At 34.1% G+C, this 25,309-nt stretch overlaps 1 protein-coding gene and 1 long non-coding RNA gene across 3 annotated transcripts in view; both read right to left on the reverse strand.

Moving 5' to 3' along the window:
- The window catches only part of LOC123564034 (rhomboid-related protein 3-like), a 54,964-nt gene extending 36,654 nt beyond the window's left edge, over window positions 1-18,310 (reverse strand). Inside the window, exons 1-3 of one of the 2 annotated variants that reach the window (XM_045357286.2) lie at window positions 17,229-18,310; window positions 6,844-6,867; window positions 6,179-6,343 (exon numbers count right to left, since the gene is read on the reverse strand). In XM_045357286.2, coding sequence (XP_045213221.2) covers window positions 6,179-6,343; window positions 6,844-6,867; window positions 17,229-17,309 — 270 coding nt within the window. In that variant the 5' untranslated portion in view covers window positions 17,310-18,310. Of the gene's footprint in view, window positions 1-6,178; window positions 6,344-6,843; window positions 6,868-17,224 lie in introns of both variants that reach the window. The other variant, XM_045357287.2, reaches the window with a different exon arrangement.
- A 380-nt stretch (window positions 18,311-18,690) lies between these two features.
- Window positions 18,691-24,561, reverse strand: LOC123564036 (uncharacterized). Its single transcript, XR_008369828.1, has 2 exons — window positions 24,315-24,561; window positions 18,691-19,195 (listed from the first exon to the last, which is right to left on the reverse strand). It is a non-coding gene; the product is annotated as an uncharacterized LOC123564036 (long non-coding RNA).
- Between the last annotated feature and the right edge of the window lie 748 nt (window positions 24,562-25,309).

Consider the following 25,309-nt stretch of genomic DNA (forward strand, 5'->3'; position numbering starts at 1 on the left):
ATGGCAATCACTCAGTGAAAATTTATCAGACCGAAACATGAATATTATATGTTGGGGAAGCTTCCTGTATTTTTTCCTGAAATCCAGCTAGTGGTTGCTAAGAAATGCAAACATGAAAATAATTTGTGCATGAAACCTTCTATGAATATTTGCTGTTGTATTCCAGCCAATGATTGCTGGTAATACTACGGACAAGGGTGATACTATAGTTTACTAATGTTGAACAATCAAAGGGCAGTAACTCAATGAAAATTCAATGGATTTAACATGACGATTAAATGTAATCTTCTCTTGGGAATGGAGCTCCTGTGAAGTTTCAGTGAATTCCAGAGAGTGGTTTGCGAGGAATATTCCGGACAAGAAATGGTGCTACAGTTCTATTAATGATGAATAATCGAACAGCAATAACTCTGTGAAAAATCGTTATCCTACTGGAACATAAAAAATAAAATCTCCTCTTCGAAGTTTTGCTGAATTTAAGTGGTCGCTGAGGAATAATCTGAAGAAGAAATGGTGCTATAGTAAACTAATGCTGAATAATCAATAGTAGTGATACAAACTATTCTTTATAGCCACTGTTTTCAGACCATAATTAAATGAAATTATATACATATTTCGTTTTTCCTCATAATCACTTCTGTCATTATTGTCGAACGAATAACATAGGGCCAAGCCACGAGTTGGTCAAACCGCTAGGTTTATTCAACACGTTCTGTTTATCATTCATTGACCTCAATGGAAAATTGTATTGTATTGTAATGTATCGTCATAATGAGAATCGGGCCGAACCTGTCCGATAGAACTATATGCATTTGCCAGCTGTTACCTGACCCTACAAGAGGAATTTATAATGATAAGGCATTCATCATGAGACCTGTCTCTATTTGGTCAATTGTATTTTTATTCCCTGGTTATTACATTTAATATGTGACACTTGTAAATAAATTTCTATTTGTAGTTATGCATTTCAGCTGGCATTGCCATTGTGTAACTTATTGAATTATTTTTACTGTCTACAACGATCACAAAGTTAGTTTGTTTCAAATACGATTAATTCTACTTTCCTGATCCATTTTTATCGCCTTTCAGTAGAACAATACAGATGTATGGTGTATCATTTGGGTTAAAAGAAAAAAAGATACACAAGTATTAAAATTGTACCTACAGGTACCGGAATGTACACCTGTAGGTACAAACATATACCAACAAGTACAAATCAAATATGTACCTGCAGGTATAAAATAGTACGTATATAATTGTACATGCACATACAATTTTAATACTTCTTGGTCTATCTATTTACTTTTGACCCAAATGGTACGCCATACAGATGGATAGTCTGCTATTCCAAATTAACTATTCCGTTATATGGTATTATTTAGTCAGACTTGCATATCTGGCATATGCTATCTTGTTTGACAAAATAGATTACCAGGTCGTGTGTGAATTCGCATTCGATCTTGTTTAATTTGTATCATTATTGATAAATTAAAGGACGAATTAGATTTAAACAAAGTGTAAAGAAAAAATATTTCAGAAGTCTTCCATTACGTTAACTTCAAGGATTACATTGACGACTGTTTTTATTTATATTTGTCACTTAACATTGATCGTCAGCGGATACATCAAAACATCAGACTTTTGGTGGTATAAACAGTGCGTTTATTACTCAAACAGAGAAATAATTCGTCTCCTTTAGTCGTAAAGGAAAGCTTTGTCTATTGTAATTCAGTATCTATTCCAGTAAGTAGATTCAATAAGTAAGCATCTATATCTTTCTCACACCAAACTTTATCATTATTCGTTCCGAATAAAAAGGCTCGCATCTAGTGTTGGATTGATGATATGGTTATACGAGGGGTGTTAGAAATGCAAGCAAAGTTCGCATTTGTTGATCTTTTAACTTAGGTAAAGTGCTGGAATATAATATTATAAAGACTGACGCTTTTCTTATCATTATTACAAAGTTCAACGAAATGAAATGATAAATATCTTTGCTACGTAAGTTTGAATACGGTATTGTCCTACTCAATAGCAGCAAAATGGAGTTTGATTTGCCAGCTGATCTGGTTCAAAAGCTTTGTTTGGATGGCATTATTGTAATTAAGCTTCATTATGTATAGACCAAAAGTGGAATTATGTAATTGTGTCTTTGTAAATCATTTTTTTTTATTTTCGGCAGGCATTGTCTGTATGTTCGTAAAGAGATAGCACACTCAAAGTTGACATTAACTCTAAACGTATGTACCTCGTAGAATAGAAAGATACGCAAACTTGAACTGGACTGTTCGAAGGAAATTAATGGAATGAAAGACTTGCAGTATTTGAAAAAAACAACACTGGGACTGAAGTTCGGAAGAGTGAAAATTAAGGTTAAAATATGTATACTGACTACTGAAATACAAATTAATGCAGGAAACAATAACACCCCAAAAACACACATCATTTTCAAAACAAGAAAGCTGTTTCAATGGGAGTTTGATTAAAACATTTCAAAATATACAGAAATGCTTTTGTCCTTTTCTGAATGTCTAGTGACTTTAATATATACCCGAATATAGGGGTCAAAATTCCGCCAACTTTTCGCTGATGTAACGAGTAGTCGAGAAATTACGTTGTTAAAATAAATAGGAATTTTTGACAAAATGAGCGTAGTTTGCAAAATACAGACCCATCTGCATTACTTTTTGAACAACCCTCGTATATACAAAATTTTCCAGTCAAACGCTTCTCGTGCAAACACCAGTGTCAGCGGAATCTTTACTTCCCTGACTTAAATGTCAGTTTACATTTGAAATCCTATCATCCCCATAAAGAACATATAATAACATGATTGTCAGCGCCTGTCAGGATAAGATGAAGAAACCTAGAATGTTCTACATTTGTAATCAGTATCGTTGCTGTGTCAGTTCCAAGAGACAGTGCCATTTATTATTCGAAGGGGTGTTCACTGAAAATGTGCTGACTGAATAGCGACCAGTGCAGACCATGATCAGACTGCATGGACGTGCAGGCTGATCTTGGTCTGCACTGGTCGCAAAGGCACTGCGAACTGTTGGAGAGTTATACATGGGACGTTAGTTTGTAAGATAGAAATGGATACGAGAGGAATCATAAATGTTGTGTGCTAATGGTCATATCCTATTATCATTTTGAAGGGTTCGGTGGCAATCTATGTATTTTTCTTAATTTATACCCATGGCTTCACGTTATTCTAATGTAAATACATCTGTCTGTCTTATCACAAACCTTTCTATCCGTATGACTTCCAGTTTGACTTTACTTCAACTTTGAGACTGGGTGGGCGTGGGATAGACGGTACTTCTTATATAGAATATATGGGGATAGAATCTACCGTGCCAAATGGAAAAGATGATACCAAAATAGCCAAGTTCTAAGAAGCAGCTAGCTCCCTTTGAGCAAGCCCGTACAGTAGTGTATGCATGGTTTTGTACACAATGGACATGTATATGTTAATACACATACAAGTAACCTAGACATCAAGGGAAAAAAACAAACATATAAACGAATATAAAGGGACATCGCATTGGAACGACTATCGAAAAAGTCAGTGTTCGAAACACCTGGACGGAGCTGTCCGTCGAGAGTCTCAGAAACCTTTATGTTACAACAGGATCATAAACTAAGAAAGATTTTCACGATAATTTTTTACACAGATCGTCCGAACTTTTAAAGAAATATAACACAGACCTTGAAACACTTCTGAAACTTGGTCTTACACACCAATATCATTTGGGGATTTAGTTTATAAACTATGGAGATGTATATTAATCAAATATTTCTAAAATCTGTAATAAAAAAAACTTATTAAAATTGATACAATACAAACGTCGTAAAGCACGATGCATGCTTGGTGACCCTCTAAAGTTAGTCCTATTTGATGGTGCGATGAATACACAAGTGTGAGTCTCCCTTAATCGTACAAAAACGAACGGAAGGGTAGGAACTTTGCCTTGCAACCAGCTTAGTTGTGCCCTAAAATGTTGTCTTTCTTGCTCACTTCAGACAAGTTATTGTGTTCGTTGGTGTACCGATATTTCGGACTGACCCTATTTACATTATTTTACTTCATACAGTCTCTTATTTTATCGCTGATGTTATGGGGAAATAGTTTATTTACACTCTCTTGTTTAGCTAGTTGAAAATAGGGTAAGTGCGAGGCTGGCATGTCCCAAAAACGTTTCAATTCCCAGTTTCATTGATATATTGACTGTTCCGTGGCGGTGTCCCTATTTTCAATTTGCTTTTCACCACAACTCAGAGACGGGTAATCCCCCCTTTGTCTAGATACACTTGTTCTCATCGCATCGTGAATATATATGTTTACATACTGGTGCGACTGAACAACCGAGATTCCCTTGCGAAGTCAGTGAAATGTTCATATTTCGAATCCAAATCGACAAATGAATACTTATCATACTTGACTGCATTACCATTTGCTAGCATAGTAACTGAACAAAACTTGCTTCCGTTTACTTTAGACCAGAACTGTCCTTTCTTAACCTTGTTTTTTTCTGTATAATGCGACACAGAGAAAAAGAGAGACAATGAAATAGAGAAAGAGTAAGAGAAAATGAGCATTTATAGAGCTAATTGCTACTATAAATTCAATGTCTTGATCAATTTCCTTGGACTCCTTGTATTGTGATATTTAATGTCTTTTTCAGTTGAAGGGTTTCATCTTATTCGAAATTTTCATATCATATCATTTCAGAATTAAGTCACACGATGAATTGATCCATCTCGGAAAAATATCAGTTATACCCTTTAACTTGAGCTAAAAGTACTTTAATCTGGAAAGCTTTCTAGAGTTACTTTTCATGACTGAAAGCACTTAAGGTATTAGGTCACTAATAGTAATGTTTACAAAATGGCCTTTGCTTGGTATATTCTGAAAGGTAACCGTGTTTTGCACTATTTTGCAAATTTAAAACAACTTTTACCATGCCGTTTTTTATAAATTTTGAATAACTTATGGTATCTCCTCAAGCTCAAGTAGAGACAAATTTCAAAGTGATAGCCACTATCCAAAACGTTTGCAGAGAACTCATTTTATCATTAATTTCAATAGAAGAAACATCAAACTATTGGTAAACAATTATAAAACACAAAATAAAAATGTCAATATCATTTTTTCTATGGTGCCTCAAGTAAACGGATTTAATGAGACAGAATTCATATTTCAACATTGAAAAAATAAGGTCAAATGATGTGTTTCTGTTTTGAATTTTGCTTACTCAATTTAAAAATAACCTTAGGGAAGATGTAAAACCTACCTAAATTTCTTCCACAATATATAATCTAAGAGTGAAAGCAAAATAGAAAACTTTCACCGCGTGTAACTCAATATTTTTAAAGATGTGTAACTCTACCCCTTCTGTTTAAGTAGCAAATTCACTTTGAACACCAAGAAATCGCTTATAAGATTCATCTTTGTCCATTTTTGTACAAAAAATCAATAATAAGTCTTGAAAGAAGTAAAATCGTACTAGTAAAAAAGGAAAATAAGGAGAAAAAAATTTGGTCCCAGTAGGGCTTGAACCTACGCACCCTAAGAATTGCAGTAAAAGTAGGTTTATGGTAGGAATTGAATACTCTTCAAAAAGGAGGTTCTTTATTAGTGATCTAATACCTTAAGAGCGAAATTTAATGATAAGTTGGAAACTGGAGATTTCCCCAAGTATCTTAGCTATGTGGATTATTTCTAGGATCTACATGCCCTAGTCGCAATCATTCAGATACTGTACGCAGGCCATGGAAATGGTTCAATTTACACTATTTCAGTCGCGTTAGTTTTGTAATCCGAGACCTTTTTCTTCAAGCTCTTTTGATTTAACTCATTTTGTGTTCTATTGTTACGATTATTTTATGACTGTCATTGATCTCATTGTTGTTGTTGTTGCTGTTGTTGCTGCTGTTGCTGCTGCTGCTGTTTTTATTTTTGTTGTTCTTTATAATGGTGTTTTTTTTATGTTCAAGTTAGTTTTACATAACATGCAAACCAATCGTTTATGAAAAACAGGTAATGAACACGTATATTGCATTTGAAGTATGGTAAGACCTTATAAATCCATGTATGATGGTTCGGGACGTCAAACATCAAAGAAGAATTATCAGAATCAACAATTCGATATTGTATTACATAGTTAATACTTACAATGTTAACAAATTCCTGATATGTAACATAGGTATATCTATTACATGTACACTTCATCTGCAGCACGTGCAGCACGTGCGGATCAGCCATCTCCCGAAATTCAGGGTCCTGTAGAAGCTGTTTAAGGGCCCAAACAGTGATCTCACCACACTGTATCTCGTCGTACTGAAATCATAGTATGGCAACAGATTACATATACTTCCTAATGGTAAGTAATATACAGTTTTGTCAGGCTAAAATTCTGAATATTTCTACATTTGTTTCTTCGAGCCAAGGTGATAATCAGGCTAACGATAGAAAATTGAATGAAATTGAATTGAAAATAGACTATCTGGTCAGTAGACACATGTACGTCCATTGTACACGTCAAATGTGTGGATTCTAGATGATATTGAAACAGTACTTTTCGTCTGAAAATATTTGTTTGTATTATGCCATTTCCCCCTCAACACATCAAAGGATTGTAGCTTTTCCTACTTTCACATCATGTCAACAATATAAAGTGTCTTTACAGGAACCTCTTTATAAAAACTTATACAAAAGACAGACAAACAATATCACTTACACTCTTGCATGAATTAAACACTGTCTGAAAATGGTATAAGATACAAATAGGTAAATTAATGGATCGTGACATGCATGAGTATAAGAAATATATTACGAACCTTATCAAATATAATCCTCCATTTCTGAAAAATAAAAAATAAGATTATTTGACAACTTTGAGATTTTGACTACATGGAATTTGGTAATAATGACATAGTTTTCTTGAAAATACATTATATTATACACAGTTATGTAACGCGTTCACCTGAAACTGTTTCATTATTACTTTCGCGATATTTCTGAAAATGTTAATATACTGCCCAATTCTAAAGACAAATTGATGTGTTTGAAGAAACTGGTTTTATTTAATACGGAATATCTATACAGCTATTTGGAACTACAAAGCGTGTCTGAAAATATAGAAACAATATTTAGAGCAGGTTGAGATGCTGAGATAAAACAGTAGTAATACCGGTATTGGAAAAAACTGAACCGATATAACTCAATACGGAATATGCCTGTAAACCCATGCTGCGGCGGATACTGTTAGCCCTTTGAAGCTTGTACAATACTCTATCAATATTCAGTCCGCATTTTCTTTAACTATTTTTACTGAATGCCAAATTCTACAGACTCATTAATGAATGAAAAACAAGTGTGACATAAATTCAATTCTGAATCATTGACAAACGTCTGAGCTGAACAAGAAGATGGTATTAGTGTGAATATAGCAATGTAACAGATTCCCTAATTCAGACATTTGGACTAATTAGTTAATGACAAGGCAAGTTGAATGAGAACAACGTTAGAATCAGTAAAGGTGGACACACTTGCCATTACCCTGGATGAAAGAATAAAATATACACTGAAATACAGCAAATACTACACCATTATAATTAAAGGTATACTAGCCCCAAGTTTCATATCTAAAATATGTACAATTACTATATCTAGCTAATGTAAACATAAGATAACAAGTTAATATGTATCAACAGTACTATGCATAAAGTTTAAAATAGTATACACTTAGTATATAATATAAATGTGTTTTTCCATTAAAGAACTGGAAGTGTTTTAACCAATGACTCGTACTGCATGACATCTAATTATGAATATAGCTCTACATACATTGTAATTTTTCAGTTTAGTTAAGTCTGATACATTTGATGAGGCTTTCGTCATTTTAAGCAAACATCTTAAGATGTAGATGGTCATTGGATATCTTAAAATAAATACAATCAAAACAAGAGAAAATTAGGTTGTCCTTAACAAAGTGAATCGAGGTCATCAGTGTATGTTGTAATTGTCTTGGACAATAGCGTTCGGTATCGATTTTCCCTCGTGGTCTATGTATGGGGAAATCGTATTTAATCTGCTAGCTTATCTGTCTGCTTATGTCTAGATAAGACTGTAGAAACATTTTCTTAGATATTGAAACTCATGGCAACAGAAAACAAGCAGATGTATTGAGATAGCTAAAATTAAATCATGTTATTTGGCTAAAACTTTAGAAAATGTTATTTGCTTCATGACTGCGTGTTTAGTGTTCTTATTTCAGTCAAATTGTTCGTCTGTTTACAAGGCTTTTCTTTTTGACATTTAACTATGAATTATTTTAAGCCTGTACGTGTGTTTCCATTCGCCATTTAAACTGCAAAGCACCACATTAGAAAGCTGAAAAGTACAGCCTAATACAAACTTAACAGTAGCGTTAATGGTGATATCCTTTTCATAAAACTCAATGAAAAAGACCCTTAAAGACGCTCCACAAAATAACTGTATTCTTTTGTGTTTCCATGATGGTAATTATACATGATTTGCGTGAAAAAAAAAAAGTGAGAAGTACAAGCATCTACTAACAAATATACTGTGACATATTTAAAGCCAAGACAATGTGTTTATTGTCTAGACATTTTATTGGATGAATGTAGCATTAAGAACAGTATCCGATATATTAAGCTGAGTTTTGGTCAATCTTTGTTCTGGTGCCAGCAGAGAGATTTAAATTTGTCTTACGTACGACTTACTATCTCCTACGTAGGAGTTAGTATCTCCTACGTAGGAGTTAGTATCTCCTACGTAGGACTTAATATCTCCTACGTAGGACTTAGTATCTCCTACGTAGGACTTAGTATCTCCTACGTAGGACTTAATATCTCCTACGTAGGACATAGTATCTCCTACGTAGGACATAGTATCTCCTACGTAGTACTTAATATCTCCTACGTAGGACATAGTATCTCCTACGTAGGACTTAGTATCTCCTACGTAGGAGATATTAAGTACTACGTAGGAGTTATTATCTCCTACGTAGGACTTAGTATCTTCTACGTAGTACTTAATATCTCCTACGTAGGACATAGTATCTCCTACGTAGGACTTAGTAACTCATACGTAAAGGTTCCTATTTTGGGGCGCTACAGCGTTCTGTGGTCCTACTCGCGTTTCCGGTACATGTGTCACAGTGATTGAACATTGCTGGTTGACTTTTTAATTGCGTGCTGATAAATGGCATTTATTGCAATATTTGATTTATTTTCTAAACTATTTACATTCTTGTATTTTATGTATTGTCTCGAGAAGGTGCTTAAACCATACAGCCTGGCGAAAGTTGGCCAATGTAACCCTAGGTTAACCCTGTAAACTGTTAACTACTAAGAACCCTATAAATTGTAAAGTAGTTAACTATCCAATGTAATGACAAGTTCTCCTTACCAATTAGATAAGGGTCATTTGAGAAAACATCAGTTGTTGTTTTTTCTAGAAGAGTATAGTATTGAGACCATTCATGATTCAACAGTTTACTAGTAAATGTAAGTGTGGAATATTGTATGTGGATAATTATTTGGAGGTGACATAACTCATGATCTTTTTTATGAATTTTTAGATTTTATTAAATGTTAAATATGGAAACTCCAACTACAGAAAGTGTTTTCTGTTATGGTAAAAATAACCCGCACATAAAAAAGTTCAAATGTATTTTATGTGGAGGTATGAAAGAAAACAGAAAAGAAAACACTTGTTTCATGGTCAAGAAAAAACAGATTTGTTCTGGTACATAATTGAGCGACTGTTTGGTATTAATATTGTGTCACTGAAGAAAATTTTGTATTTTAAATGATTTTTTTATTAAACAAAGAAAAAAACAACAACAAATAATGAAAGGTGCTGGTGAATTTAAAAGTGCTCAGCGCCTTGAAATCTTTTTTGTCGACAGCGGGATGTCTTCAGTTACAGCCAGTTCTAGATGACACCAAGCCAGTAGATTGTTTTCAATTTTATTTCCAATGGCAACATGACAGACGCTGGAGTTCATAGTTTAAAGTTCTTAAGTTAATGAAATTTTACACAAAGTTTTAAATCAGTTCTGTGATGTGTTATAGAGAGTTTAAATTATAAATATTCTTATTAATATTTTTGATCTTTGTGGGTTGCGTGTTATTCTTAAGGAGAGCTGTCCCAAAGACAGCAATGCTCGAGCCTCGACTATTCAAACTGTTTTGCCAGAAGCAGGAATATTACACTATTTTAAAAGTTTAAAACATCTATAGAGTTTCAATCCTGTATCTGCATTCGTTTTTTGAGATGGGAACTTCATGCAAAATTTACTTTAACCAGGATTTTCTAAGTCTAAAATGGGGTATAATTCAGCCAAACTGCATGTCAGAGTTATGAAACTCGATGCTATCACCTAGTTTTATAAACCTGAAGACACATGTGTAGTTTCAATTCAAAACATACTATCATTAGTTCTGGAGATGAGAACAAGCACGCAAAACTTTAACCCTTACCATGCTGGACACGATTGATTCTGCCTTTGCGACCAGTGTAGGTCATGATATGCCTGCACATCTGTGCAGTCTGATCAAGACTTGCACTGTTCGCTATCCAGTCAGTAAGCACCCCTTTCAGTAAATGGTACTGTCCAAATTGAAAGATGGACAGGTTCATTATAGACATTTAGCTAGGTAAGGGTTTACCAGGACTTTCTAAGTCCAAAAGGGGGCATAATTTGGCCAATGCATGTCAGAGCTATGGGACGTCACTTCAGGTACAAGAGGTGACTCAACAATAATGGTACATTGTGTGCTGTTATAATGGAAAAAAGCAAATGCAAATGGGGTAATTTCAAAAGTTAAGCTTTTGCAACTTCTGAAACTTTTAAGTTTAACTTCATCCATTTCATCGTTAAAAATAAAGTTTAATATTATTTAATTCTTGATTATAAGATCACAGATCCTCTAATAAATATGTAAAAGCACATTCCCGTTGTCTGATAAGCCAATACAAGCTCAGGGCAGGCCATAAACCGGTAAATTAGCTACGGCTCATTAAATGATGGTTAGCACATGAAACCTTTAGGTAACAGGTCACAGTAATAGCAGTTGATTGTCACTGAAAGAAATTAATGGGAATTTGTCTCACAAATTTGTGAGACACTAGTAGCCAACTTTCACCAGTCCCTATGTTTGGAGTCAGGGGCAATAAAAAATGTCAATGTAAATACAACCTTACGGAGTTACTTCCCACTTAATGAAGAAAACTGATATATGTAAATAAGAACAAACATAGGAACGGGAGCCAGTCTACTCTGACTCTAACGACTGGACAAATGCGATCTGAGCTAGGCAGTTTTCATCCCAGCTATAATAATCATCATCTCATTAGAGATCATTGCAAATGTGTTCATGATGTAACATAACCCTTGATTGACTCCAGTGCCCTGGATCATAGAATATCCTTTATGACCTTCACAGTCTGTATAATGAAGTGCTTGCCAATGAGTACCTTTTATTACCAGATGAAAGGGAGAGGTGTTAATGAACTTTATACCTTAATGAACTTCATAAATGTATCATCTTTAATATGCAAATAAAGTAGAAATGAGTGTTTGAAACAAAAAAGTATCAATAGTTTATTATCATGTTAAATCATGCTTTAGATGCAGTTACAGTAATTTCCTGTAACTAGTTAATGCTTGACCTGAATGTAGAAAAAGAAAATTGAGCCGTGCCATGAGAAAACCAACATAGTGGCTTTGTGACCAACATGGATCCAGACCATCCTGTGCATCCGCACAGTCTGGTCAGGATCCATGCTGTTCACTAATGGTCTCTCTAATTGCAATAGGCTTTAAAAGCGAACGGCGTGGATCCTGACCAGACTGCGCGGATGCTCAGGCTGGTCTGGATCCATGCTGGTCGCAAAACCACTATGTTGGTTTTCTCATGGCGCAGCTCAAATGATGATAACATCTAATAAATATTGATTATTAAAGGCACTGTCCTTGAGATCATACGACAACAGAAAAAAGAGAAATTTTAGGTACCAGTATCAAGAAATTAATGCTAATACCGCTTATGAAAGCTTTGAATAAATTACTGACAGATTATATGTTATTGAAACACATGAGAACTAGTTGTCTTAACTATCTTTTACACTGGAAATTGAAAAGCATTTGTAACGTTTTACTGAGGTAAACTGCCTAATTATTAAATATCTACATTCAAGGGTCATTGTATACATATTTCTCCGTGGTGTATATTGTTAAAGACAGCAGGAAAATTTTCATTGCCGTGGCGGCCCGGGTTCGATTCCCGACTCTGGCATCTTTTTTCCTTGATTGAGTAGATTAAGGATAGTTTAGAAATAAAAACTCGAATTTTAATGTCCATAGTATGTATGACCGAACTTCAATTTTAAAGAAAGACCATTTTTAGCCAAAATGTGTAGGTCAGTGTCTTTATTGAGAGAAAGTTTATTAATCAAATCACACAATCGGTCAAAACAATAACTTGCGGTAATTATATTTAGTAACTTTCATGATATACTTTAATCATACTTTTGAACTCTCTACATAATTTCAAGAGAGGCCTCCATAGCCGAATGGTAAAGGTTCGAAACCTCACATGACATGTTTCAATTCTTCATGCTCATATACTGCCCGGTTGGCTTATGGAATGTCGGCGGCTGTAACCTGATGTCTGCCCATGCCTGGAGCAATGCCTAGAAGTGCACCTTGTGGGCAGCGCAGTGTGACTATACCCAAACTACATAGTCCCCACAAAAATACAAAAAAAAAAAAAACAACAAAAAAACAACAACAAGAAACAACAACAACAAAATAAAATGTTCAAAAATATCTATTAAAACAAATTTATTGACTACTTCATCTGTCAAATTCAGAACTTGGTCAAATGTGTCTTTAATTCATACTTACGAAGTTTGTGTGAGACATTGAAAGAAGGGAGATGTTTAATTATTTACAAATATGTAATCTACCGGTATTAGATAATCAGATAATCCTTACTAAATAATAGTACACACGAGTATATTGTTCCACTGCGCATGCTTGAGAGTCTTTTAGTCAGTGACATACGTACGAGTTACTAACTCCTACGTAGGAGATACTAAGTACTACGTAGGAGATACTAACTCCTACATAGGAGATACTAAGTCCTACGTAGGAGATACTAAGTCCTACGTAGGAGATACTAACTCCTACGTAGTACTTAATATGTCCTACGTAGGAGATACTATGTCCTACGTAGGAGATATTAAGTACTACGTAGGAGATACTATGTCCTACGTAGGAGATACTAAGTCCTACGTAGGAGATACTATGTCCTACGTAGGAGATATTAAGTACTACGAAGGAGATACTATGTCCTACGTAGGAGATACTATGTCCTACGTAGGAGATACTAACTCCTACGTAGGAGATAGTAAGTCGTACGTATGACAAATTTAAATCTCTCTGCTGGCACCAGGACGCTTCCATAGTTTCTACAGGGTAAGACAGTTACTTATTAATTCTTTTAAACATGATTGACTGAATAAGTTTGTAGATGAAGTTGTGAAAACATATTAATTCAAGGAGGGCCTAAATTGTCCACATGTGATCATGTAATATAGCTGTATTATACCGGTATTATTAGAAAGATTTTCACGAAGTTCCTGTGGAGAGAAAAAAGTAGGTCACTAGGTCGTGGTGAGTCTTTAAAACCTAAGATTTTTTTCAGTTTTTTTTTTTTTTAGTCTTGACAAACTTTCCAGTCCTCTGATTTTAAAAACACTTGCCACCTTATTGAACTATGTAGTATATTAACGAATAGGAAATCCTTAATTCCTGCAAACATCATTCATTTAGATGATTCTGCTGATATTGCTGAAGCCCATTCGTCTCAAAATACAATTATATGAAACGACAGAGCAGACAAAATTTATTCATTGTTTAAGATTACACTTGTCAGGATTGCGAATCTAGTGTCAATCAAATCTAGTTTAAAGCAGACAATCTTGACGAGTACAGAGTTCTACCATAGGCAGGCGAGCCAAAATAGTTGATTTTCTATCCGATGAATGCTTAGATATTCTACCACGACACTGATATTCTTTTGTTATTTTCTATGATGACATAGAATTAACTTGACAACACGTGTAACACATAACGTAATACATTTTGTAAAACCATCTTTGAACTCAGTTTTTAATTGTTCATTTTTATATTCATTTTCACTGAAAATTGCTTTTTCATGTAACTCGTCCCAAATGATTACAGTATAATATGTACTTCATTGCTAATTTACATAATCAGTAATGTTATTTTCCAGGCTCGATATAAATCACAACTGGGAGTCAATTTCCAATACATTTTACTTTTTGTATAATGTAAACTCAATGTTTATTTTATATATTGAACATGCCATGAGAAGAATAGCTGTTAACATACTGTTCTGCTTCTTTTGAGCAAAAGTATGTTTGTATTTCACGAAACATTCACACTATTTCCCGGTTAATATTCTTGTTACAGTCAAGATGGCCGTTGATATTAAATATTGCATTTACATATTCTTCGATAAACATTGAGCTTTACAAACTAGTTTAGCTCATTTGTGATGGGTATATTTTTTGTTGCTCGAGTGGAGAGGCGGGATTCTGACATTTGTCGGATTCAAGCCTAGCTAGGATCCGCGATAAAGTTTAAAGACTCGCCACAAAATAACTGTATTCTTTTGAATTTCCATAATGGTAATTATACATGATTTGCATATAAAAAAAAATTGAGAAAAACAAGTATCTAGTTACAAATTGACAGTGACATATGTAAGGCCATGACAATGTGTTTAATGTCCAAATATATTGTTATATTAATGTAGCATTTTTTATCAAGATGATATTTATTAAGTCGAGTTTAGCCGACACTTTGTTTCTACAGTGTGAGATAGTTATTTATCTATGTTTTTAAAATTATACTGAATAGAGATTGACTAAACAAGATTTCAGATGAAGTTGTGAAAACACATTAATTCAAGGAGGGCCTAAATTGTCCACCCTGTCATCTTGAATTATACTGGTATTATCAGAATGATTGTTAAGAAGTGCGTGTGTGAGGAAAAAAGTAGGTCACTAGGTTGTGGCGCGTCTTTAACAAAAAAAAAACGTCATGAAAACGTTAACTTGAACACGTGCTTTATTCTTAATATTTAATGGCAGTTAAACACAGTTATGTATACGTTTACATTTTACATACAAAATTACTTAGCCCCACGTTATATATATTTTAAAGGTATATATAAAAGTGCTTGTTCAAAATGGTGTCACCTCTTATAAGAATCAGGCAAGCCAGTTTAACTTACTAGATACGTTTGATTGCACATATGTACCTCCCTAATCATATCTTTTAATTCCAGGCAATAAGACTATCAGTTGCCATTATTTAACTTGGCGGCGGGTCATCAACAGGCTATAACGACTCCTAATGGGCTAGAACAACTTGGCAACGGTGTAAGGTAATATTTATATCTTATATATGATACTATATCAGGTTATACATTATAAGTTATATAGAGGATATTTGTTTGGTTTGAGTGAATATGGAATATATCTCACCTCGAAGTGAGAAATTTTCAAATATTTTCACGAGCGCGTAGCGCGAGTGAAAATGTTCTCACTTCGAGGTGAGATATATTCCATAAATTCACGAAAGACAAACAAATTTTCTTTTTATTTTATGCTTAATACGTTGAGATGTGCATTTTGTAACACATTTTAATCTCAGGGCGGGAAACAGACGCGGGTAAACAGACATGACGTCAGACGTGTTGTGACGTTAAAGACGCACACAACATAAAGTTCCATTTTTTTTTTGCTGCATAACGTTATGAAAATCTCATTAAGTAAAATAATTTGAATCGAGAAATATACTATGAAGAACAAAGTGCGACTATAATTTTCATCCCGTTTTAAGCAAATCATTTAAAATTCATACACAATGTACAAGCAGATCGGCATTTACAGTGAGTGATATGCAGTGAGTGATATGGATTATATCTCACTGATAAAACACAGTATTTCATCAGTTAGCATAAAATAAACTGAATTATGTTCTATGTTTGATACTATATTAGGAATATATACACGTGTCAACGTTATCCTGATACTAAATCAGGAAAATATGTACCTGTCTACCGTTATGCATGGCACTATTTTAGGATAATATACACGTGTCAACGTTATTCATGATACTATATTATGATAATATACACGTGACAACGTTATTCATTATACTATATTAGAAAAATATACATGTGTCTATGTTATGCATGAAACTGTATTAAGAAAATAGGCACATGCCAATCTTTATTCATTATATTATATTAGGTTTAGTTTAATCATATTTTATTGTATATATATATATACATATTCTATACACACACAACCAACAAGCATACATAAATACATCAATGTAAATATACAAAAGGGTTGGGCCAGAAGTTATAACAACATTATTGGGGGCTCTGATGTAAATTAGGAAAATATACATGTGTTTATGTTATGCATTATACTATACTAAGAAAATAGACACGTGTCTGCGTTATTCATGACAGTATATTAGGATAATACACACGTGTCAACGTTATTCATTAAACTATATTAGGAAAATATACACGTGTCTATGTTATGCATGATGCTATATTAAGAACATAGGCACGTGTCTACGTTATTCATAATACTATATTAGGATAATATACACGTGTCAACGTTATTCATGATATTATATTAGGAAAATATACCCGTGTCAACGTTATTCATGATACTATATTAGGAAAATATACATGTGTCTATGTTATGCATGATGCTATATTAAGAAAATAGGCACGTGTCTACGTTATTCATGATACTATATTAGGAAAATATACACGTGTCTTCGTTATGTATGTTACTATATTAGGAAAATATGCAAGTGTCTACATTATTCATGATACTATAATAGGAAAAAATATACATGTGCTTACGTTATGCATGATACTTTATTAGTAAAATTATCACGTGCTTATGTTATGGATAACACTAAATTAGGAAAATATACATGTGTCAATGTAAGGGATGATATTATATTAGGAAACAGTACACGTATCAATGTTATGCATGATACTATGTTAGGAAACAATACATGTGTCAATGTTATGCGTGATACTTTATTAGGAAAGTTTGTACCTACGTCTACTTCCAGTTCCTGGTAGGGCCTCATGACAACTTCATCGTCGTCGTCGGGAGGTCGGGAACGCCAGTGTGTCGCCATGTTAACGTTATCCGTTATCCATATTAACAAATACAAAAATCATATATCATCTATCACTTTCAAGTAAATTATTCTATTCACAAAAAATGAGTTTCCATATAGCGAGATAGTCTCATAAAGCACACAGCCATATATCATATGGCAAACACAACAGGAAATTTCCTGAATATGTCTGCAATTATCATCCATTTACAGCTATGTCAGACGCATTCATAATTTCAGACGTTCTTGGCAATGTATTTCATTCACAAGAAATAACTGAGAAAAATATTATTCCCAGTAATTGTTTCTATAGCAACACAAAAGATCATGGACCACACTGCCCCCTCAGTGACATAAAAATCGATCGATTTAGGCTATTTTGCGATTGCTTCACAACTCTTGTTTCTATCTCCGTCTCAGCAAAACGTCTTTCAAATTTAATTAATTTCTTCAATTGATTATATCAACGTCTCCTAAATGAATCGGCATTAGCTAACAAGATAACCCATAATGGCATTGTATTTCTTAGACAATCGTGCGATTTTAGTTACGCCTGCGAGCATATCGTTAATGTAGGCCTACAGCTAGAACCCGATAACTCGAGCAGACGTACAAGATATAGGAATCTATTCTTCAACAAACAATATCATGCTATACTCGAGCGCTATGATGGTCCTAGATCGCTTACGTAAGTTTCACATCTGGATTCAATAACTTTGGTAGAGGGTCACGCAAGAAATATTGCTGTGAAAAGATTTAGAAATCGGGCATGTGGTTTCAAATATTTCCGCAACTTTTAGACAATTGTAACGTACTTATGCGTAATACCGATTTTGGCACTTGCAACATTTTTGTCATCATGTAAACAGGGCTTGACCCAGCAGTATCATTACCTTGAATACAAACCTGGATAATGTGGAAACAAAGGAAAATGTTAAACTTTATCCAGTTCCGTACGTTAAAGAATAGTGAAAAAGCTAAGTAGTTTCGAAGTCCGTGACAAAGTCTCAACTACTGATCAACAATCTTCAAACCACTTAACTATAAACAGATGCAATAGAGAGAGTTGAAATGATCTTTACATATTTTTTTTCGCAAATGTGCGGACTCTCACTAGCGTCACAGTCAAATACTGCCGTTTCAATTAGGCATGTGTATTTCCTACTTCCGGTCTGGTGTCGAAAATCATAATTTGGAGATTATTACATGATGTATATAGACTTGATTCATTCAATCCTACTTGCAAAATCAATTTCTTTCGTCGTCAGGTGTCCTAAAGTTTAGCTATAGGTCTTGTTTTTGACAAATTCCAGTAACATGAAGAAATTGGTAGAAGGTTATAGAACTCATGTGTATGTGTTATAATCTACTAGTAATAAATAACAACAGCAGAAACACAACCAGTTGTATTATTTCTATAACCAGAAACATTTCATAATACTCAATACAATACTCTCATTTTCCAAATATTTCGTTTACTTCGTGAGAAATGATAAAATTAAAGCTGATATTAAGATTTACTTATGTACTTTTTCATATATTCTATAAAGATTACCTCTTATGAATCGAAACATTTAGGTTTTCACCAAATCATCATCATTAAAAGATTTAAACACTTCCATACAGACACATATCTTTCAATCCTCCATGTATTTTAAAGTTAACACATTTGTCGGTACTTCCTGTCACGTAAGAATCGTAAACCAGACACATTCTAAGAAAGTTCACCCATGCACTTTAGTGGTATCCAATTATTCCATCATTATATTTTGCAGACGGTCGCCAAACAGCGTTATATTCAACGATTGCCTCTTTGAACAGGATAAAACACTTCGTGTGATTAATTGCCCTCAGGAATATCCCAATATGTCTTAGTTTCTGTCTGTAATCCCGTTCTCTTCATTCTGTAACATCCAAAAGCTGGATAAAGGTTTCAGCTAAACTATACCAAACCATTTTTATATTTTTTTTTCAAGTAACTTTGTCTGTTCTTCGTTATATATACTAGTTAAGTAATTCAAAATCAATACTGTTAAAGAGCTGGTCCTTCTCATACAAAAAATGTAAAGTTATTCAATTTTCTAGAATAGTCAACTGACGACTTACCTTAATTTCTATCTGATTTTTTTTACATGTAAAAAACAATACGACAAAAACAGAACCAGTAAGGTAAACATGATATTGCAAGAGCTACAGGGTCTCCTGCTTTGACCTGTTTTACAGGCAATAAAATAAATGCCGCCCTGATACCACACACAATTATCACGCAATTTGGTTATCGAGGTTTCATTTGCCTTGTATTTTAATAAAGGTGGTTACTTTATTCCGGCCATTTCTATAATAGGATTTTGATTTTAAAATATCGAAACAATTTGAAGCTTTCGAATTCAATGTACTGGGGGTTTTCTGTGCGAGTAAAGCTGAGAACCAACTATTGCAATGTATGAACCTGGAGAGACTCTTTCTCCATTAAAGTTGTTTTTTTCTGTTTTTGTGTAAACTGCTTGATGGTATACAATTATATGTTCTTGACAGACCTTTTTCAGGCTCAGTTATGATGGACATAAGCATAATGGGTTACAAAATCTAACCTATTGAACCTTCTACCTCAAAGTTATAAAAGAACGAGCACATTTTCGGAACCCCAATAATAAGATATTGCAGGTGCCAAGATAAGAAATTCCATCAAAATATTAATCAGAGTGCTGTCGATTGATATCAATGTAGATGAATTTGATGTTATTCATTACATTTGTCATAATTTCTATTTAAAGATGGATATTCAGTTTTTGGCATTTAATAGACTGGGTCATTATTTGTGTTCACTGAGTTGTTTTTTTTATACTTGATTTGATTTTCTTAGCCTGGTTTCCCTATCGTTATTTTAGCAGAAGTATAAATCTACTACACACACAATGTGTAAAGAATAATATGAATAGAAGAACTTACATGGCATAAAACTTCTTTCAGAATCAACTAGTCCTGCTGCAGGACTAGTGACTTACAATGCAATCTACAATTTTCGGATGTTCGATATACTCTAATACATGTAGAATGGATTGAATACTGCAAGTAACCATGATGAAACTGATGTACTGATGTCTGTTTTAGGGACAGGGAGAAGTCACTTACAGAAGTAGAAAGATCTTACTGCCGTGACATGTAAGTCAAAAAAGGAACTTAATATGCTTTGTAACTGTTTTAATATAATTTCCTGTCTTTTATTTGTTTAAGTCTATTAATTTAAAGTAAATAACAATTTAACAATTTCACTGAAAATGTAAGTGAATCTGTTTCCTTATCCTTGCGAATCTAATGTAATCAAAGTGTAATTCAAAGTGTTTTTTCAGTCTTGCCAAATCAGTGTCCTTGCAAACCAAGAAAACACTGTAATTATGAGTATACTGACAAAAAAATACATGTCCTATTCTAAAACTGGTTCAGAAAGCAACAAGTTAAATAAAAGCATTTCACAGTCCGTTTAATGAAATTGTTCTAGGTAAGATACTTTTTGTAAGATCAAATAAGAATGTTAAAGTTATGTTATATAAATCCATACTGTTGGCTTTATCAACAGTCAGTTTACAAAAAAAAGACTTTGTTACACCATTGAAATGAGTTGTCATTTAAAGTATTTTATAAACTCTTTTTCTATACCCGCATTAATTTTAGTTTGTACTCAGTTGAAATTGAACTCCTTTTACCATGAAAATTTCCTACAGAAGCCGAAAAATGTGTCACCATTGCAAAAGATTCCTCTCACAAAACGTCAGCGTATCACAATTTAAAATCTTTACTACATCAAATCAAAATGAAAATAGTCTTCTAGATGACACTGAGATGAAAATCTGGTCGCGTTGAAAACCTCTTGGTACTGTGTCTGTGTACAGATCCCTTTGGTATGTTAAAATGTAACGATTTACATACTTTACGAAACTTTATTTATTTATGAACATTGGCGATATTATTATATCATTTGATACAGGTTGTTATGGAATATATATAATGCACTAAATTGTTATGTTATGATAACATTTTATAACATACTAACACTATATATTAATAAACATTGGCGATATTATTACATCATTGGATACAGGTTGTTATGGAATATATATAATGCGCTTAACTGTGTTGTTATTATAACAAAGTCATTTTATAACATACTAACATTATACATTAATAAACATTGGCGATATTATTACATCATTGGATACAGGTTGTTATGGAATATATATAATGCGCTTAACTGTGTTGTTATTATAACAAAGTCATTTTATAACATACTAACATTATACATTAATAAACATTGGCGATATTATTACATCATTGGATACAGGTTGTTATGGAATATATATAATGCACTTAACTGTTATGTTGTTATAACATTTTATAACATACTAACATTATACGTTAAAACATTGGCAATATTACCATATCATTGGATACAGGTTGTTATGGAATATATATAATGCATTTAAAACTGTTATGTTATTATGATCTTTTAACATACTAACATTATGCATTAATAAACATTGACGATATTATTACATCATTGGATACAGATTGTTGTGAAGCCCTCCCGCTTAGCTCAATAGGGAGAGCGCAGATATACGGATCGCGGAGACGTGTATTCGATCCCCGGGCGGGGCGTTTGTTCTCCGTGACGATTTGATAAAAGACATCGTGTCTGATATCATTCGGCCTCCACCTCTGATTCAAGTGGGGAAGTTGGCAGTTACTTGTGGAGAACAGGTTTGTACTTGTACAGAATCCAGGAACACTGGTTAGGTTCACTACCCACCGTTACATAACTGAAATACTGATAAAAACGTCGTTAAACCCAAAACAAACAAACAAAACAGGTTTTTATGGGATATATATATACATGCAATGCACTAAATTGTTATGTTATCATAAAATAAAATAACGTACATATATATATGAACATTGGCGATATCATTATCATTTATACCGCTGGATACAAGTCTTTATGAAATATATGTTATACCTTGGAATATAACAGGAAGGGAAACAACTACTGTGACCTTAACGACAAGACAGAAGATAAAAGTATGCATTACGTGTCTTGGGCGCGAATGTCAACACGATACAAATTTTCTCCACACTATTATGCAAGATGATCATTAAGGGTTTGGACAAGGTTTGGAGAGCGGTCGAGTAAGTATTGTATCATTAAGGGTTTGGAGAGCGGTCGAGTAAGTATTGTATCATTAAGGGTTTGGAGAGAGGTCGAGTTAGTATTGTATCATTAAGGGTTTGGAGAGTGGTCGAGTAAGTATTGTATCATTAAGGGTTTGGAGAGCGGTCGAGTAAGTATTGTATCATTAAGGGTTTGGAGAGCGGTCGAGTAAGTATTGTATCATTAAGGGTTTGAGGAGTGGTCGTGTAAGTATTGTATCATTAAGGGTTTGGAGAGCGGTCGAGTAAGTATTATATCATTAAGGGTTTGGAGAGTGGTCGAGTAAGTATTGTATCATTAAGGGTTTGGAGAGCGGTCGAGTAAGTATTGTATCATTAAGGGTTTGAGGAGTGGTCGTGTAAGTATTGTATCATTAAGAGTTTGGAGAGTGGTCGATTAAGTATTTTATCATTAAGGGTTTGGAGAACGGTCGACTAAGTATTGTATCATTAAGGGATCGAAGAGTAGTCGAGTAAGTATTGTATCATTAAGGGTTTGGAGAGTGGTCGACTAAGTATTGTATCATTAAGGGTTTGGAGAGCGGTCGAGTAAGTATTGTATCATTAAGGGTTTGGAGAGTGGTCGACTAAGTATTGTATCATTAAGAGTTTGGAGAGTGGTCGACTAAGTATTGTATCATTAAGGGTTTGGAGAGTGGTCGACTAAGTATTGTATCATTAAGGGATCGAAGAGTAGTCGAGTAAGTATTGTATCATTAAGGGTTTGGAGAGTGGTCGACTAAGTATTGTATCATTAAGGGTTTGGAGAGCGGTCGAGTAAGTATTGTATCATTAAGGGATCAAAGAGTAGTGACTAAGTATTGTATCATTAAGGGTTTGGAGAGTGGTCGAGGAAGTATTGTATCATTAAGGGTTTGAAGAGTAGTCGAGTAAGTATTGTATCATTAAGGGTTTGGAGAGTGGTCGAGTAAGTATTGTATCATTAAGAGTTTGGAGAATGGTCGGGTAAGCAGTGTAGCATTAAGAGTTTGGAGAGGCGTCGAGTAGACATTGTAATCATTAAGGGTTTGGAAAGTGGTCGAGTAAGCATTGTATCATTAAGAGTTTGGAGAGTGGTGGAGTAAGAATGTCAACACGATACAAATTTTCTCCACAGTATTATGGAAGATGATCAGTAAGAGTTTTGACAGGGTTTGGAGAGCGGTCTAGAAAGTATTGTATCATTAAAGGTTTGAAGAGTGGTCGAGTAAGCAGTGTATCATTAAGACTTTGGAGAGTGGTCGAGCAAGCACTGTATCATTAAGTTTGGAGAGTGGTCGAGTAAGCATTCTTTCATTAACGGTTTCGACAGTGGTTGAGTAAGCGACGTACTGTTAAGGGTTAAGAGAGCGGTCGAGTAAGCGACGTGCCGTTAAGAGTTTAGAGAGCAGTCGAGTAAGCGAAATATCGTTAAGGTTTTGATATCTGTCAAGCAAAGGGAAATCATTAAGATTTTGGAAAGTGGTTGAGTAAGCAAAATATCTTTAAGATTTGGAAAGCGATCAAGTGAGTGGTGTTATCAGCAACAGCAGTGTGATCTCTGTATTTTAATAACAATATAGCGTAAGAAGTGAACGATGGAAAAGCATGAGACTGATGCTTCCTACCAGTCACAAGACATCATAATTATTCTCTCTAAGTATTGGTACTGTATCGGTTATATCATTACAACGACGAAGTTTGTGTGTGATGCAGACTAGTTGCTGGACTGGCCAAAGGCTACATATTTCAAAATTTAATTTCCACCTTCTGCCCTAGAGATTCCCTGAAGGGAAGAAAAACACGCAACTTATATAAAGCATCAAGGTAGGAGAAACTTACTCGGAGACCGTAAACAACAGGATTGACAACTCGTCGGTTGAGTTTAAACTGACTGGCTATAGATGAGAATCATGTTGGAATTATGAAATTGCTTGGTGAAAAGCAGTATCACTTGTGCACTGTCTACCAGAATGGCACTTCATCAGCATTAAGTCGCAAGATGCAATACTTCCGGCTCAGGTAGACGGCGGATAATATTAGTGCTATGCAGACAGGAACACAAAATATCATGAAAACAGTCTATCGTCCATAATGTTGTGTTGCTTCAACATCTTCAAACATGAGCATTTCAATAATCAGTAGTATAGCCATATATCACTCGTGCCTCAACTGGAAATTAACACTGACCTACTTCTCTAGCCAAGAAAGCAATAATCCGGATGTTCAGCCATAAATCCCCACTGCTGAAATATATAATACATTTACATTGCTACAAAAAAAGTCAAGAGACCTATTCCATTCTTGCAACCGTCAGTCATTTGACAACCATAAAAGAATCATTCGTCTTTTGTCAGTTGCTAAGTTGTACGCAATATCACACTGAAATGAAACGAAAGTGATGGTAATGCAGATAAGTTCAAATCTGGTCTCGGAAATTCGGCCTATTAGATTTGTCTCTAGGCAGCGTTTCCTGCAAGACACCTGGAAAACAGCCTGTCACAAACAATCCCCATGGAACAGAGGAAGCTGTCCCATCGTCGTAGATCTAGATTCTACTAACTAAATCAAAATTTTCTGAGAATATCGCTAATACAGTATTGCATGTCAAACGTTGCTAAATTATATATGTATATTATTATTTTTCATGTATGTTTGTTATTGTTATTCAATGTCGTGTCATTCATATTCTAAGTCTTACCATTGTTATTGTATATGTCGTTATTCTTATTGTCTGTTCGATATTCTTATGGTAAAAGTCATTATTGTTATTTTGTATTTCGTTATTGTTATTGTATCTTTGATATTGTTATTCAATATCGTGTTATTTATATTCT

This window comes from Mercenaria mercenaria, chromosome 2 (assembly GCF_021730395.1).
Source record: "Mercenaria mercenaria strain notata chromosome 2, MADL_Memer_1, whole genome shotgun sequence".
NCBI lineage: Eukaryota > Metazoa > Mollusca > Bivalvia > Venerida > Veneridae > Mercenaria > Mercenaria mercenaria.